The following is a 14,290-nucleotide window of genomic DNA, read 5'->3' as shown; positions in this document are numbered from 1 at the left end:
TACTTTCGAATTTCCTATTTTTGGTCGCGGCAACATGAAAGTAGAGTTGCCATACCCTTGATTAAACTTACGTAAGGCGTTGCCACCCGATCACATTTAATGGCATGTTGGAGATAATAGAAAGATGTTGAAAAGTATTAGTCAATTAAAAGTCCATTTTAATCTACTGAAAAGTGCAACCAGCTTGCAGCAACAAGTTCGGGTAAGTGCACATTGTCCATTCTCATGAACTTTGTTCATGTCAGCCGTTTTCCTTCCAGACCACATTTATATTAAAGCGAAAATATGACCCGCTGTTACACAAAAGCAACGAAAAACCACGGCGTATGCGTGCTAAAAACTTCATATACGAGCTCGTGGAGGACACCCAGGTGAAGAAACGGCCTAACATGGAGGTTGTACTTAAGACTTTTGTCGAGGGTGTTGGCGATAAGGGCGATGTCGTGTCTCTAAAGCCTAATTTTGTCTATAACAAACTCTTGCTGCCGGGATTAGCCGCCTACAAGACGCCCGAGAACATTGAAAAGTATGCCAAAACAGAGGCCGAGAAGTCAACTGTGAAGCATAGCTCCGCTTATGCCCAGCGCACAGTCAACATGCTGGAGTCCATAGTCCTAGCTGTGGTAATGAACAAGGATCAGCCTTGGGTAATCGAACCATGGCACATTAAGGCTTCACTGCGCAAAGCCGGCTTTCATTGCAAAGACGAGTGCATAACTTTGCCCAATGAACGTATTGAGGGACCCGATTTAAAAAAGGAAGGCAAAGATTTCTATTGCACCATTACAATTAACAAACTCGAGCAAGCGAAGCTCAAATGCCGTTTACACCATTGGAGCACAGACCCCAGCGAACGGTTACCTTATGTACTGGAACATTGGAAGATCCCGTCAGAACCACTTCTTGGCGTTAACCTACCGTTAGAGAAAAATGTTTAAATAAATTAATATGTGGCTTAAGGAAATGTTTCAACTTTATTTGTATACATATTCTGCATGTGGGAACACAGACAACGGATGATTTTTCCAATGTGTGCTATGATGAATACTTAAATGCTACTTTTATAAAAGAAAAATCAAGCGACCAATCTAATTAACAGATTTCAGCTCCACATCGAAAACTAGTGTAGAGTTTGGCGGAATTTTGGGCGGAGCACCGCGACCACCATAGGCCATGTGTGGTGGGCATGTAATGCGACGCTTTCCGCCCACTTTCATGCCAACGACTCCCACGTCCCATCCTTTGATAACTTCACCAGCACCAATGGCGAATTTGAAGCCCTTGCCCTGCAGGAGACTGTCAAAGGTCTTGTTGTTGGATTGCAATCTTCCATTGTAGTACACGGCCACGCGTTTGCCAGCCTTTGCTTCTTCGCCTTTACCGGCAGCCAGGTCGAGAATCTTCACGCCACCGGCAACCGTACGCTCACCTCCGCTTGCTTGCTGTTTAGTGTTCTCCTTTTTGTTGGGCTCGGTTTCCTTTTTGCCCTTTGCAGGCTTTTGTTGCTGCTGTTTGGGCTGCTCGTTCTTGGAAACGCCATTTTGCTTTTTGGCATTGGCGGTAGCTGTGGGCGATAATTTAGCAACCTTTGCTTTGGGTTCTGCAGCCACTTCTTCCTCCTCTGATTCCTCTTCATCGGAATCATCCTCTTCTTCATCATTATCTGATTCCTGTTCCTCCTCGTCGTCATCGTCATCCTCATCATCATCATCGTCCTGGCCATTTTCTAATTCCGCTAGAAGTTGGCTATCATCAATATCTTCATCATCATCATCTTCCTCTTCCTCTTCCTCATCATCTTCATCTAAATCAGCACCTTTGCTCCCCTTGACAGCCTTTGCCAATTGCTCAATTGTAAATTCGTCGTCATTTTCATCTTCGGAATCAACATCATCATGCATATAGCCCAATAGAGAAACCTGAGCATCTCCTGCAAAGCAATGTAAAAAAAAAACGTGTTAACACATGGTGAACGCATTTCCAACTACAAACACACTTACCAGTTGACTGGAAAATAATTTGATCTCCCTTGCTGAAATTAAGGTCCAACTGCACCTGGGGTATAGCCTTGTTAACTGTTGCCACAGTATACTTTTGCGTTTCAGCCGTAAGATAAAGCTTGGCCTCCTCCCCCTTATCGATAGCAACGCTCGAAATGTGGAAAGATTTCCCAATAGTTTGGGAGTACTTCCTATTGGGTTTTAACACTAAACCTATAAAAGATTAAATCATAGAAATAACAATTTTATCAAAAGACTCGAATGAAGTCTTAGCCTCACGCGGTCCTGCAACCGTGCCGGTGCCGCTAGCACGTGGCAATCGCAAGAGACCGGAATTCCAGCGAAGCAGTATAAGTACGCATCTTAACTACAGATTGATACATAAAACATAATATTGCTGCTTACCCCAGAACATTGACATGCTGATTAATGCTTTTATTTAAAGTAAAATGCACAAAACACAAAATATAAGAAACCTCAACAGGTAAGGAAAGTGACGCCGAATCAAAGTTGCAGACAGAGTGTTCGCGCGGTAGGGTTGCCAAACACTGGTTTTGGACCAAATGATCGATATTTCGTTTGAGTGTGTGAAATAGTGTCAATACAGCAGAAATAGTGGCAGAATGGCAGTAATAGTGGGAAATGCTCTTTTTGGCTCTTTTTGAGTCTAATAATGAGAGCAGCAGCAAAGTGGTGATTAGGCGTTTCCATCTCTGCGTAAATTAAGATATTTAGAAAAGATTTTGGACACTTCGATGGGAAAGTAATGCTCATTGAGGGAACATGACGGAAAAGATAACGCTAGCTGATGCGCTGTCCAATGTGGAAGTGCTGGATGAGCTGTCGCTACCCGATGAGCAACCATGTATAGAGGCCCAGCCCTGCTCCATTATCTACAAAGCAAACTTTGATACAAATTTTGAGGACCGCAATGGATTTGTTACTGGAATTGCCAAGTACATCGAGGAGGCCACGACGCACGCCAATTTGGTAGGAAAATATTGAATTCCTTTTTACTTCCTTGTTTTGATAACTATCCTGCTACTATCTATATCTGAATCCAGAATGTACTGCTTGATGAGGGCCAAAAACATGCTGTCATGTTGTATACTTGGCGGTGCTGTTCGCGGGCCATCCCACAGCCCAAATCAAACGAGCAACCAAATCGAGTGGAGATCTATGAGAAAACTGTGGAAGTCTTGGCTCCGGAAGTGAACAAACTTTTGAACTTTATGTACTTTCAACGCAAAGCTATTGAAGCGTTCTCAGGAGAGGTGAAACGTCTTTGTCATGCCGAGAAGCGAAAGGATTTTGTCTCAGAAGCTTACCTTCTCACGCTGGGCAAATTCATCAACATGTTTGCCGTACTCGACGAGCTGAAAAACATGAAGTCGAGTGTGAAAAACGACTACTCAACTTATAGGAGAGCTGCGCAATTTCTTAAGGTAATGTCCGATTCGCACACGCTGCAGGAGTCTCAGAACCTATCCATGTTTCTGGCCACTCAGAACAAAATTCGCGACACTGTGAAGGACACACTGGAGAAGATTGTGGGGTACGAGGACTTGCTATCAGATGTAGTCAACATTTGTGTGCACATGTTCGAAACAAAAATGTACTTGACTCCGGAGGAGAAGCACATGCTCGTCAAGGTTATGGGCTTTGGCCTCTTTTTAATGGACAGTGATGCATGCAATATCAATAAGTTGGATCAGAAGAAAAAGATTCGATTGGATCGGATCGATCGTATTTTCAAGAATCTGGAGGTGGTGCCCCTGTTTGGCGATATGCAAATTGCTCCCTTCAACTATATTAAGAGAAGTAAGCATTTCGATTCGAGCAAGTGGCCATTGTCCAGCTCGAATGCAATAAGCCCCCAAGCAGATTTGATGGTACATTTGCCTCAGATACGTGAGGATCATGTCAAGTACATATCGGAGCTGGCCCGTTACACCAACGAAGTGACTACCACTGTAAAGGAGAATCCTTCAGATGCAGAGAACAGGATTACATCGGATTTGGCTTTACGTGGACTGCAATTGTTGTCAGAATGGACCAGTGTAGTCACCGAACTCTACTCATGGAAGCTGCTCCATCCCACAGACCATCATCAAAACAAGGAATGCCCCGTGGAAGCGGAAGAGTACGAGCGGGCGACTCGATACAACTACACTTCGGAAGAGAAATTCGCCCTCATTGAGGTTATTGCTATGATTAAAGGCCTGCAAGTTTTGATGGCTCGCATCGAAACTGTTCTATGCGAAGCCATTCGGCGCAACATCTACTCCGAGTTGCAGGACTTTGTGCAGCTTTCTCTGCGGGAACCCCTGCGCAAAGCTGTGAAAAACAAGAAGGATTTGATTCGCAGTATCATCATGTCTGTGCGAGAGACTTCTGCTGACTGGCAAAAGGGCTTCGAGCCTAGCGACGATCCAGTGGCCAAGGGGAAAAAAGATCCTGATGGCGGGTTTCGTATACATGTGCCCCGTCTTAATGTGGGTCCCTCTTCCACTCAGTTGTACATGGTACGCACCATGCTGGAGTCTTTGATTGCTGACAAGAGCGGCGGAAAACGTACGTTGCGAAAGGACATTGACGGCAATTGTCTCATGCAGATCGACACGTTCCATAAAACATCGTTCTACTGGAGCTACTTGCTCAATTTCAGCGATACATTACAGAAATGCTGCGATCTTTCACAGCTTTGGTACCGCGAATTCTATCTGGAAATGACCATGGGAAGGAAGGTTAATAAATGTATGGTTAGGCATCAGCACAATGAGGAGTGTAAAGATTTAATCACCATGGAGAAGCGAATTCAGTTTCCCATAGAGATGTCTATGCCATGGATTCTCACCGATCACATCCTACAGACAAAGGAACCATCCATGATGGAGTAAGTAGCACAGAATAAGGTTTCACCTAATACCATATATAATCTGGGAATTTGTTTTGTTTAAGATTTGTTTTATATCCATTGGATTTGTACAACGATTCGGCCCATTATGCTCTCACTGTCTTCCGCAAGCAATTCCTCTATGATGAGGTTGAGGCTGAGGTTAATTTATGCTTTGATCAATTTGTATACAAGCTAAGTGAGCAAATCTTTGCCCATTACAAGCAATTGGCAGGCAGGTAAGTTTTAATGACTTTTGTAAATAGCACTTCTTTACGATCGATTTGTCACTTACTTGTTGGCAGTATTTTCCTGGACAAACGTTTTCGCCTTGAGTGCGAAGTATTGGGCTTTAACTTCCAATCGTATCCGCGTAACAATCGCTACGAGACTCTGCTAAAGCAACGACATGTTCAATTACTCGGTATGTTGTTGCAACGATCTAATATATGCGACAAAAATGAATATTTTATCTATTCTTCAGGCCGATCTATTGATTTGAACAAACTGATCACGCAACGTATTAATGCCAACATGCATAAGAGCATTGAATTGGCTATAAGCCGCTTTGAAGGCAACGATATCACTGGAATTGTGGTAAGTTATCGTTAATCTAGTTTTCGATTAGATTATTCTCACTAACTTTTATCCCTCGGTTTCATTATATCTTAGGAATTAGAGGGCCTTTTGGAGGCGAATCGTATTTGTCACAAATTGTTGAGTAAATATCTTGCCTTGGATAATTTTGATGGCATGGTTAAGGAGGCTAATCACAATGTTTTGGCACCGTATGGACGCATCACACTGCATGTGTTTGTGGAACTGAACTATGATTTCTTGGTCAACTATTGCTATAATGCAGCTACAAATCGGTAAATAGAAACCTCGCCAATCGGTTGATGAAGATAAATAAATTTCGATTCTCTTGTTTAGTTTTATACGCACCAAAGTCAATCTGTCGTCATCGCAGGCGATTCAGCGCGAGAAGCCACCACAGATGGCCCATTATTATTTATGGGGCTCAAAGCAACTTAATGCCGCCTATTCCACGCAATATGGCCAATACACAGGATTTGTGGGAGCTCCACATTTCCATGCCATGTGCCGTCTGCTTGGCTATCAGGGTATAGCCGTTGTCATGGACATTATACTGAAGGATATTGTAAAGCCTCTGATTCAGGGCTCGTTGCTACAGTTCACCAAAACGCTAATGATTGCCATGCCCAAGTCTTGCAAATTGCCGCGATGCGAATACGGATCGCCCGGCGTTCTGAGCTACTATCAAGCCCATCTTACCGACATTGTGCAATATCCGGATACCAAAACGGAACTTTTTCAGTCATTCAGAGAGTTTGGCAACTGCATTATTTTTTGCCTGTTGATTGAGCAGGCCTTGTCACAGGAGGAGGTGTGTGATCTGTTGCATGCAGCACTCTTTCAAAACATTTTCCCTAGGCCATTCTGCAAAGGTGAGTCTGAGGCGGTAACGACATATCTCCGCCGTTAGAAAAACGACATATCTCCGCGCGAAATTATGTCGTATTTCTAACCGCGGAGATATGACGTTTTAAAACGACATATCTCCGCCGTTAAAAATGCGACATATCTCCGCCAGAAATATGTACTGGGCGGAGATATGTCGTCGGAGATATGTCGCTATGCCGAGTCTGAGATTATGCCTCTCCATTGCCTATTTATAACGATTTTTCGATTTTTTTTTAGAAAATGAAAAACCTGAGGCCAAACAGAAGCGCCTGGAGGCGCAATTCGCTAACTTGCAAATTGTCTCAAATGTGGAAAAGATAGGCACTGCCAAGGTGAGCATTCAGCGTATTTGTATTTTTTAAATCAAATTTATTTGAATTTTATTTTTTAGCAAGCTATGATTGCCCGAGAGGGTGATCTCTTGACGCGGGAGCGTCTTTGTTGCGGTTTAAGCATCTTTGAGGTCATATTGAACCGTGTAAAGAGCTATCTGGATGATCCCGTATGGTGTGGTCCTCCTCCCGCCAACGGCATACTTCATGTGGACGAATGTTCCGAGTTTCATCGTTTGTGGTCAGCCTTACAGTTTGTTTATTGCATTCCCGTGCGCGGCACAGAGTATACCATTGAGGAATTATTTGGCGAAGGTCTAAACTGGGCCGGTTGTGTAATGATTGTTCTGCTGGGACAACAGCGGCGTTTCGAGGCCCTAGACTTTTGCTACCACATACTGAGAGTTCAGCGTGTCGACGGCAAAGACGAGGATGTCAAAGGGATCGTAAGTTACTGCATGGAAAGCCTAAATTCAGCAAAATATTAAATGCGATTTTATACGATTTCAGCAATTAAAACGAATGGTGGATCGCATTCGTCGTTTCCAAGTATTAAATTCACAAATATTTTCCATTCTCAATAAATATCTGAAAGGTGGTGATGGCGAGGGCTCAAATGTAGAGCACGTACGCTGCTTTCCACCGCCACAGCATCCGTCAGTTATATCCTCCTCATCGCACTACCAAGATCCGCAAAAGCTGCGCCAGAGCATGAATAATTAAAGCCAGACACATACAGATGGCATTAATGATGCATTTAAGCCAATCATAGATGAATAAGTAATAATTAACCATATTTACGGTTTACAATACCTTTTATTGAATCCACAAATGGCGGAATCGCTTCATTCATTTTATAATTATCCTGACAAAATAATCTAACTTTGTTTATTTGGCAAAGTGTCGAAATTCGATTTTAATATAATTCTCCGTTATTGGTTTTTTTTCGGTATTATGTATTATGCAAGCAATTATATATCGAACATAGATATTAATATTAATTCCCAGGGTTCATGTCATAACGCCCCGTGTCATAAGGCCCATGGGCGTTATGACATGTACCCTTATTCCCAACTATGGCATTATATTTATCTCTATATGAACTATATTATAACAAAAAATGGTATTGTAAGAATCCTACGATATTATGTTTGTCCTGCCTATACCTCTTATTCTTCAGCTTTGCTCCATGATTTGAGAATCAAATTAGCCAAAGAATTGACAGCACATGGCAAAAACACAACAAATAATACAAAAACGAATTGGCTTTAAATACAATAAATCAAAGTATTACAAAATAGAAGCAGCAAACTAAACAACAATTTATATACGAATATAATAGTGGATGATGTGAAGAGGGACATTGGACAAAACCCTCTTCTCCCAATAATAGACATTACAAGCACTTAATACAATGAATTTTATCGAATAAACATTTTCATACGTATTGTATTTCTAACAAACCCCTGAAAATCATATGGTTCTGTGCGTCTTATTGCCAAGGGGATGGGCAGATTTAACATAAACAAAAAGGAGCTGGAAGTCGGCTAAAGGAAGACGTTGAAGCAACTGCTACAACAACAATTGGATTACTATGGGAAATAAAATTATTTCAAGGAACATACATATTTGTGAGCAATCACCATACTTTTATCACAATGCCTCTCAAATTGCAAATCTAATTCACCTACTAACATTACAAATTCTTGGATATGTATGTATATATTATCTTAGTGTCGGAAATGTTTGTATCTGAATGTACATTGTCTAATCTATCATTTACACGCCTCTTCTGCCACGCCATTCTGTCCTTTGGTCTTGGATGATTCGACCGTGTGAAGGACTGTGAAATTATCAGCATAGTTGCGGGGTAAATCGAAATTAGCATTATCGGCACCAAGGTAACAAGCTCCATAGGCACTGCTTTTGGTTATCCGGACCAGCTTTAGATTGTAATCGATGCTTTGCTTGGATAGTTCCTTATTAAACGCCTCTTGCAGCAGATCCCAGCTTGACCATACGGATCCGACACATACTACACTTAAATCACCGGATTCTACCAGATCCTTATGCACGTTGGGCAACAAGGATGCAATCATCCGTGCCAAATGAACTCCGGCCTCACGAAATAGTCCAAGTGCCAATTGATCGCCCTGTTCAGCATTTTGAGCCAATTTTTTGCAAAGATTAGCAAAGAAGGGCTTATCAAATTTAGCATAACAGTGTGTTAACAAATCATAGCGGGTCTCAATGCTGAAATGTTCCTTGATCAACGTCCATGTCTTGTCCACCGGCGCCGGTGACTTTACAAAATTGTCCATGTCATCAAAAACTACTTTAACGGCTCGATGTGATATATACCAGGCTGGGAAAGAAAAGGATTGGAATAGTCAACACAAAGTCCAAAACAATGAAGCATACGATTGACAATAAAATAATGCTATCAAGTAATCCTAATCAGCTCTAGTTATTCTTAACATTGAATTCTAATAACTGACGTAATTAAAAACAATATGATAATCAGATGGCCCCCAATACTCACCACTGCCCTCGTCACCTAGAAAATTCCCCCAGCCGCCGCAGTTGTATGTTGAGCCGTCTGAGTTGCGCAGCAGGCAATTCGATCCTGTGCCCGAGATGAGTACCATTCCACCAATGGAGGAAGCCGTAAACATACTACCCATTGTGTCGCTGGAGACGGCATAGCTGTTTGAGAGATTGGGAAACGTGGTGCGTAGCTCCTGCTCTAGCTCTCGGTTAGTTGCCTCCTGAAAAATATAAATTGAGGCTTGACATGGCATGACGAATATGTAAATTGTATGCCCACCTGCTCACATCCACTCAGACTGAGTCCCAAACTTGTCAGTGGTGTGTCCTTAGGTATATTTGCTTCCTCCTTGGCTCGTTCGACCATATCAGCAATACGTCGAGCACATTCCGCTATGCCAATCCCCCTGAAATCTTATAGAATACACATAATGTTTTCTAACTTTATATATATATTAATGTTACCAATGATTAGTTCCCAAGCCACTAGTAGAACCCACGGATTCGCCACTCTCATCACAGATCACCAGGCGAGAGTGCGTTGCTCCACTGTAATTGTACAAGGAGAAGATGAACCATTAGACTTCCGGCCAAGCTTGATTACTATACAATAGGTGTTGCTGGTTGTGCTGGAGGGGCCATGACCGCAGCTAAATCAATCTAAATTGACTACAAATGTATGTGGCCTGTTCTATATTTGTCATCTGTTTGTTAAGTTAATTAATTTATAAAACGTGTGGCACGCACAAAATGGTTTCGATAAGGAAGACATAATATCAAATTGTACCAATTTGTTCTGTGCTATACATATAGATCAATTGCTATTGAAAATGCGGGTGAGTTTCAAAATGGAAGAATCCAGGAAAATGCGTAGTATATGGGGGCACTTCCAATTACCGTTAAATGCATTATTCACGCTTGCGAAAATGCAACGCTTAATGCGCTCAATTGGTGTAAATCTGTCTGTATTGTTATCGTTGAGAAACTATTATTAAGGCAAATGCTTTATTTATTTCGTCCATAGGTAAATAAATAAAGTAACTGCTATTTAAAGAAAAGAGCTCATTTCAAATTTGGCTAACGTATGACGTAATGAAAAGACTACGAAAAAGTGGCAACGCCACACAGGGCTGCAATTGTTAGTTTTTGTTATTATTAACTAACCGTTTCTCTGTCGCCTTCCCTTGCTTGCCTCCGGCTTCGGCATGCAATAAAAAGTTTAATTAATTAAAATGAAATTGCTGATGAATGTTCAGAGGCGGCTTTGGCTCCTACGACGCCAAAGGTCAACCACATCAACTATAGCTAAAGCACATGACAACGAATCATCGGAACCGGCACTAACCAATACTCAACTGGATGAGCTCGAAAGGAATGTGACATTACGCCAACACAAAAACAACATTCCCCTCATTCGTAGCCTGTTGGCTGAGGTGCGAAAGGGCAATCAACAGAAGCAACAAGAATTAGTGGCCGAGATAGGACAGTTGCCAAATTCTACTCATCACCGACTACTTAGTTACGGCAATGAACCCCACGAATTGGCCCAATATAAACATCGTCAATTGGATTCGGAGACCTCTAAAAAAGAGTTCTCTGAACTGGCGCGGTCCCTGAATCTGTTTCGCATGGATCACTTGGGCAACTATACGGGACACAAGAGCTACTACTTAACGGGCCAGTTGGCCATGCTGGAGCAGGCTATTATACAGTTTGCCTTGCAATCGGTCACGAAACATGGGTTTAAACTAATGTCTGTGCCCGATATTCTCCCGCCGGAGGTAATCGAGTCATGTGGAATGCGCACAGATGGAGAAAGGACGCAGGTCTATAAACTGGACACCGGCGAATGTCTATCAGGCACTTCAGAAATGGCTCTTGCTGGTTATTTTGCAGGCAAACATCTTTCCGAGGAGCAATTGCCGCTTAAGGTGACTGCTGTAAGTCGTTGCTACCGCGCCGAAACTTCCGGATTGCAGGAGGAAAAAGGTATTTATCGTGTCCATCAATTTACTAAGGTGGAAATGTTTGCGATCTGCTCTCCGCAACAATCTGAAGCCGAACTGGAAGAGTTTAAGAATATTGAAGTAGCACTTTTCAAGGAATTGGGTCTTAATTTTCGACTTCTCGATATGCCACCTTGCGAATTGGGAGCTCCAGCGTACCAGAAATATGACATTGAAGCCTGGATGCCAGGCCGACAGATGTGGGGTGAAATCTCCAGCTGCAGCAATTGCACGGACTATCAAGCGAAGCGTCTGGACATAAAATATAAGCGGAACAGTGATGGCCAACTGTTGCATGTTCATACCATCAATGGTACGGCAACAGCCATACCACGACTGCTGATTGCTCTGCTTGAATCATATCAAAATGGAGACATAATTGAAATACCCAAGGTCCTCAGGCCTTTTATGGATGATCAGAAAGTGATAACGAAAAACAAACGGATTCCCGAAACCAAATTGGTGAAATTCATCAAATCGAATCAGTAAAGGTAATGTGATTGTTTTTGTGAAAAATTAATATACATAATAAATTTGTTGATATGGTAAATGTTATTTTATCATTAATTAAGCTGTAGATAATTGCCATAAATTCAATTATCTATACATATTTAACGTTACATACCCTTCAACACCGCCAAAATATCTCATTTTTGATAGTTCAAAATGCTGTCAAATCCAAAGTGTATGTTTATTCCCAGCCTCAAACTGGAATGTAGATGCTCGTTGATTAACAGGGAATCACAAACAAGTCCTAAAAGTAAACAATATAATTAAACAATATTAAATTTTCTGATATTTTGGCCTGCTTTATGTGAACCCACTTGAACACATTGTTAATCATTAATTCTATACTCTTGTTACAAAACAATTTTGTGAAATCTTATCGAGTTTCATTAGGCCACCCCAAACAACCGTAAATACCTAGAATTCGCTGACTGGACGAAAAAATAAACAGAAAATAATCTGCAGTTCAGCGCAATTGAATATGCAAAACTAAAACCAACTAAATTATTATTCTTCGTTATCGCTAAACGTTTAAACTGTAATAACAAAATATACTACAATAGATTACATTTAGATCATCGAGTATTGACAAGAATTTTGCAATAATAATTACTACAGCTGCAATACGTTCCACTAGGCTCAGCTGCTGTGGCAAACAGCAATAGACGGGTAGCCAGGTAGACTATTTACCAAGCAGGTGAGAGTGAAAACTCGGTTTGTTGTTGTGCAAATCAAACTTGTTTCTTTCGTTTGCTTACGTTGTCCAGATTGGGCAAAAGGGTTAGCAAAGATTTCTGACCACTGTTAACACCCACACACGTACTGGGCATGGGGGAACCTGCCCCCAAATCTCATATTCATTGCCGTTCCTGATTGCACTATGTAAATTCATATTATCTTTCTAATAAACAACTAGCGCGTTCCCACAATCACAATTACGAACACAACTCACATACACGTCACTTCGTGGCGAGCTTTTATATGGAACTCTGCTTTAGCTGCTGCCGTTGCCGACGATGGGGATCTGCACGCTGTGGAGCTCGAACGCAAAATATTGTTTTCTACCCGTCAACATATTCATTTAAAGGTTTGCGCCCGATTTTCTCGATCCAGCTCCATAAACAATAATAACCAGTGTGACCATATGCCTATATCGTGTTCAGCTCTAAAAATGTTTTCCCGCTAAAAATGTTAGCGGGAAAATCCAATTTTTTTTATAGGAATTAAGCAAATACATGGGCGGTTTAAGAAATTACGTTTAGGGAGATATTAAAATATATTAATAACAATTTGCTTATGTAAAGTTTGCAACAATAGAAAATTATTTGCTTTATTTTTTTAATAAGTTGGAGTATAAACTACTTTTTACTCTTGTCTTTATCTTTAATGGTGTATTTGTCATAGGATTTTGTCGGATCGTATGGCTCCCAACGGCTGGCTGGAAATATGTGTTTGTTGCGCTCGTACCAGGAACGAAGTAGAACCTTACCCGCGTGGGATTCCTCTTTTTCGACGGAGGCGTCGCTTATCATCCGCACATCGTCGTGAACATCAAATTGGAAAAGCGGTCCGGATTTGCCACGAGCTTTGGTAACAATGAAGTCATAAAATGAGTAATGGTGAGGCAGAATTAAATCCTCTTTCACGTACATAAGCTGATCCGCCATAACCGTTTTTAATTCAATGAACTCCTTACGCAAGAGTTCCAGACATTTCTGCAGGAATTGATAAATGGAGTTGCCCTTCTTCATAAGAACATTACGCCGATGGCCAGAACCATCCCAATAACTGAAAGTTATAGAAATTTCCTCATCTTTTAGTTCAGCTTGTTGCATGACCCATTCTTGGCGTAGTTGCTCACGCAGACGATTCTCCTGTTCCTCGCGCTCGCGGTCGGGTAAAAACGATGTGTCTACATCGGGATTCTTGCAAATTTTCTTCTTCTTAACCGGTACCGCTTCTGTCCACTTGGTTAACTTGGGCTTAACATCTGCATCCTGATCTTTGATCTTATCAATATTATCGTTCCCATCTTCGTCTTCGCCGCCATCTTCATCATCATCTAAGTTGAAGGACAAGGCTTGAATTTGACGCTTCTGTTTGTTCTTCTCCGCCTGAATAGCCTCCAAGGCGCGCTGCTTCTCTCGGTCCTTTTCGTCTTTTTTTTGTGCCAATTTCTTTTCACGTTCGCGTACTATATCCTCCTGCTTGGCTTTCATCTCATCCAAAGTGACCAGACCAATTGTCGAGGACTTAAGCTGCTGTTCCACGGCATCGTAGTGAGTCGCAAACTTGTTCTCAATCTTGTCCAGCTTCAGTTCCTCTTCAATTTTCTTCTTTCGGAACTCGATCTCCTGTTGCTGGATCTCGCGCTTCTTCATAAGCTGGGCGGCTCGGCCCGCTTCACTGGCGGCACCCTTATAGTGGGCCATGTCTTAGTCCCAACTCCTGGCTATTGGATGAACAAAAATATTAAGAAAGTGTTTGTTTTTTTTTGTGCAAATGTTTAAATTAGTG

At 41.8% G+C, this 14,290-nt stretch overlaps 6 protein-coding genes across 7 annotated transcripts; 3 read left to right on the top strand and 3 right to left on the bottom strand.

Moving 5' to 3' along the window:
* The first annotated feature begins 42 nt into the window (after positions 1–42).
* mRpL9 (mitochondrial ribosomal protein L9) lies at positions 43–964 on the top strand. Its single transcript, XM_068302055.1, has 2 exons — positions 43–202; positions 261–964. The coding sequence occupies exons 1-2, from the start codon at positions 125–127 to the stop codon at positions 936–938; spliced, it is 756 nt and encodes a 251-aa protein (XP_068158156.1). The 5' UTR covers positions 43–124; the 3' UTR covers positions 939–964.
* Positions 956–2,562, bottom strand: Fkbp39 (FK506-binding protein 39kD). The gene is made up of 3 exons (XM_068302054.1): positions 2,406–2,562; positions 2,001–2,213; positions 956–1,930 (listed from the first exon to the last, which is right to left on the bottom strand). Exons 1-3 carry the CDS (start codon positions 2,419–2,421, stop codon positions 1,089–1,091), a joined length of 1,071 nt encoding a protein of 356 aa, XP_068158155.1. The 5' UTR covers positions 2,422–2,562; the 3' UTR covers positions 956–1,088.
* Positions 2,563–2,675: 113 nt separating this feature from the next.
* On the top strand, positions 2,676–8,186 carry Cyfip (Cytoplasmic FMR1-interacting protein Sra-1). The gene is made up of 10 exons (XM_068298912.1): positions 2,676–2,990; positions 3,065–4,896; positions 4,962–5,135; positions 5,202–5,320; positions 5,381–5,493; positions 5,569–5,768; positions 5,830–6,365; positions 6,619–6,713; positions 6,773–7,159; positions 7,224–8,186. The coding sequence occupies exons 1-10, from the start codon at positions 2,784–2,786 to the stop codon at positions 7,434–7,436; spliced, it is 3,876 nt and encodes a 1,291-aa protein (XP_068155013.1). The 5' UTR covers positions 2,676–2,783; the 3' UTR covers positions 7,437–8,186.
* Positions 7,510–12,883, bottom strand: Nagk (N-acetylglucosamine kinase). 2 transcript variants are annotated; one of them, XM_068298914.1, is made up of 6 exons: positions 12,726–12,883; positions 11,892–12,020; positions 9,726–9,809; positions 9,541–9,667; positions 9,256–9,481; positions 7,510–9,078 (listed from the first exon to the last, which is right to left on the bottom strand). In XM_068298914.1, exons 2-6 carry the CDS (start codon positions 11,915–11,917, stop codon positions 8,489–8,491), a joined length of 1,053 nt encoding a protein of 350 aa, XP_068155015.1. In that variant the 5' UTR covers positions 11,918–12,020; positions 12,726–12,883; the 3' UTR covers positions 7,510–8,488. The 2 variants fall into 2 exon arrangements, with proteins under 2 accessions (XP_068155015.1, XP_068155016.1); XM_068298915.1 differs by having other exon boundaries at positions 12,730–12,878.
* SerRS-m (Seryl-tRNA synthetase, mitochondrial) lies at positions 10,411–11,816 on the top strand. The gene has a single exon (XM_068298913.1). It carries the CDS (start codon positions 10,493–10,495, stop codon positions 11,753–11,755), a length of 1,263 nt encoding a protein of 420 aa, XP_068155014.1. The 5' UTR covers positions 10,411–10,492; the 3' UTR covers positions 11,756–11,816.
* A 211-nt stretch (positions 12,884–13,094) lies between the features above and the next one.
* Positions 13,095–14,290, bottom strand: LOC137584672 (protein FAM50 homolog). Its single transcript, XM_068300185.1, has one exon. It carries the CDS (start codon positions 14,203–14,205, stop codon positions 13,132–13,134), a length of 1,074 nt encoding a protein of 357 aa, XP_068156286.1. The 5' UTR covers positions 14,206–14,290; the 3' UTR covers positions 13,095–13,131.

Source organism: Drosophila tropicalis, unplaced genomic scaffold (assembly GCF_018151085.1).
Source record: "Drosophila tropicalis isolate 14030-0801.00 unplaced genomic scaffold, ASM1815108v1 contig_878, whole genome shotgun sequence".
Lineage (NCBI taxonomy): Eukaryota > Metazoa > Arthropoda > Insecta > Diptera > Drosophilidae > Drosophila > Drosophila tropicalis.
This window is presented reverse-complemented; position numbering and strand designations above follow the sequence as displayed.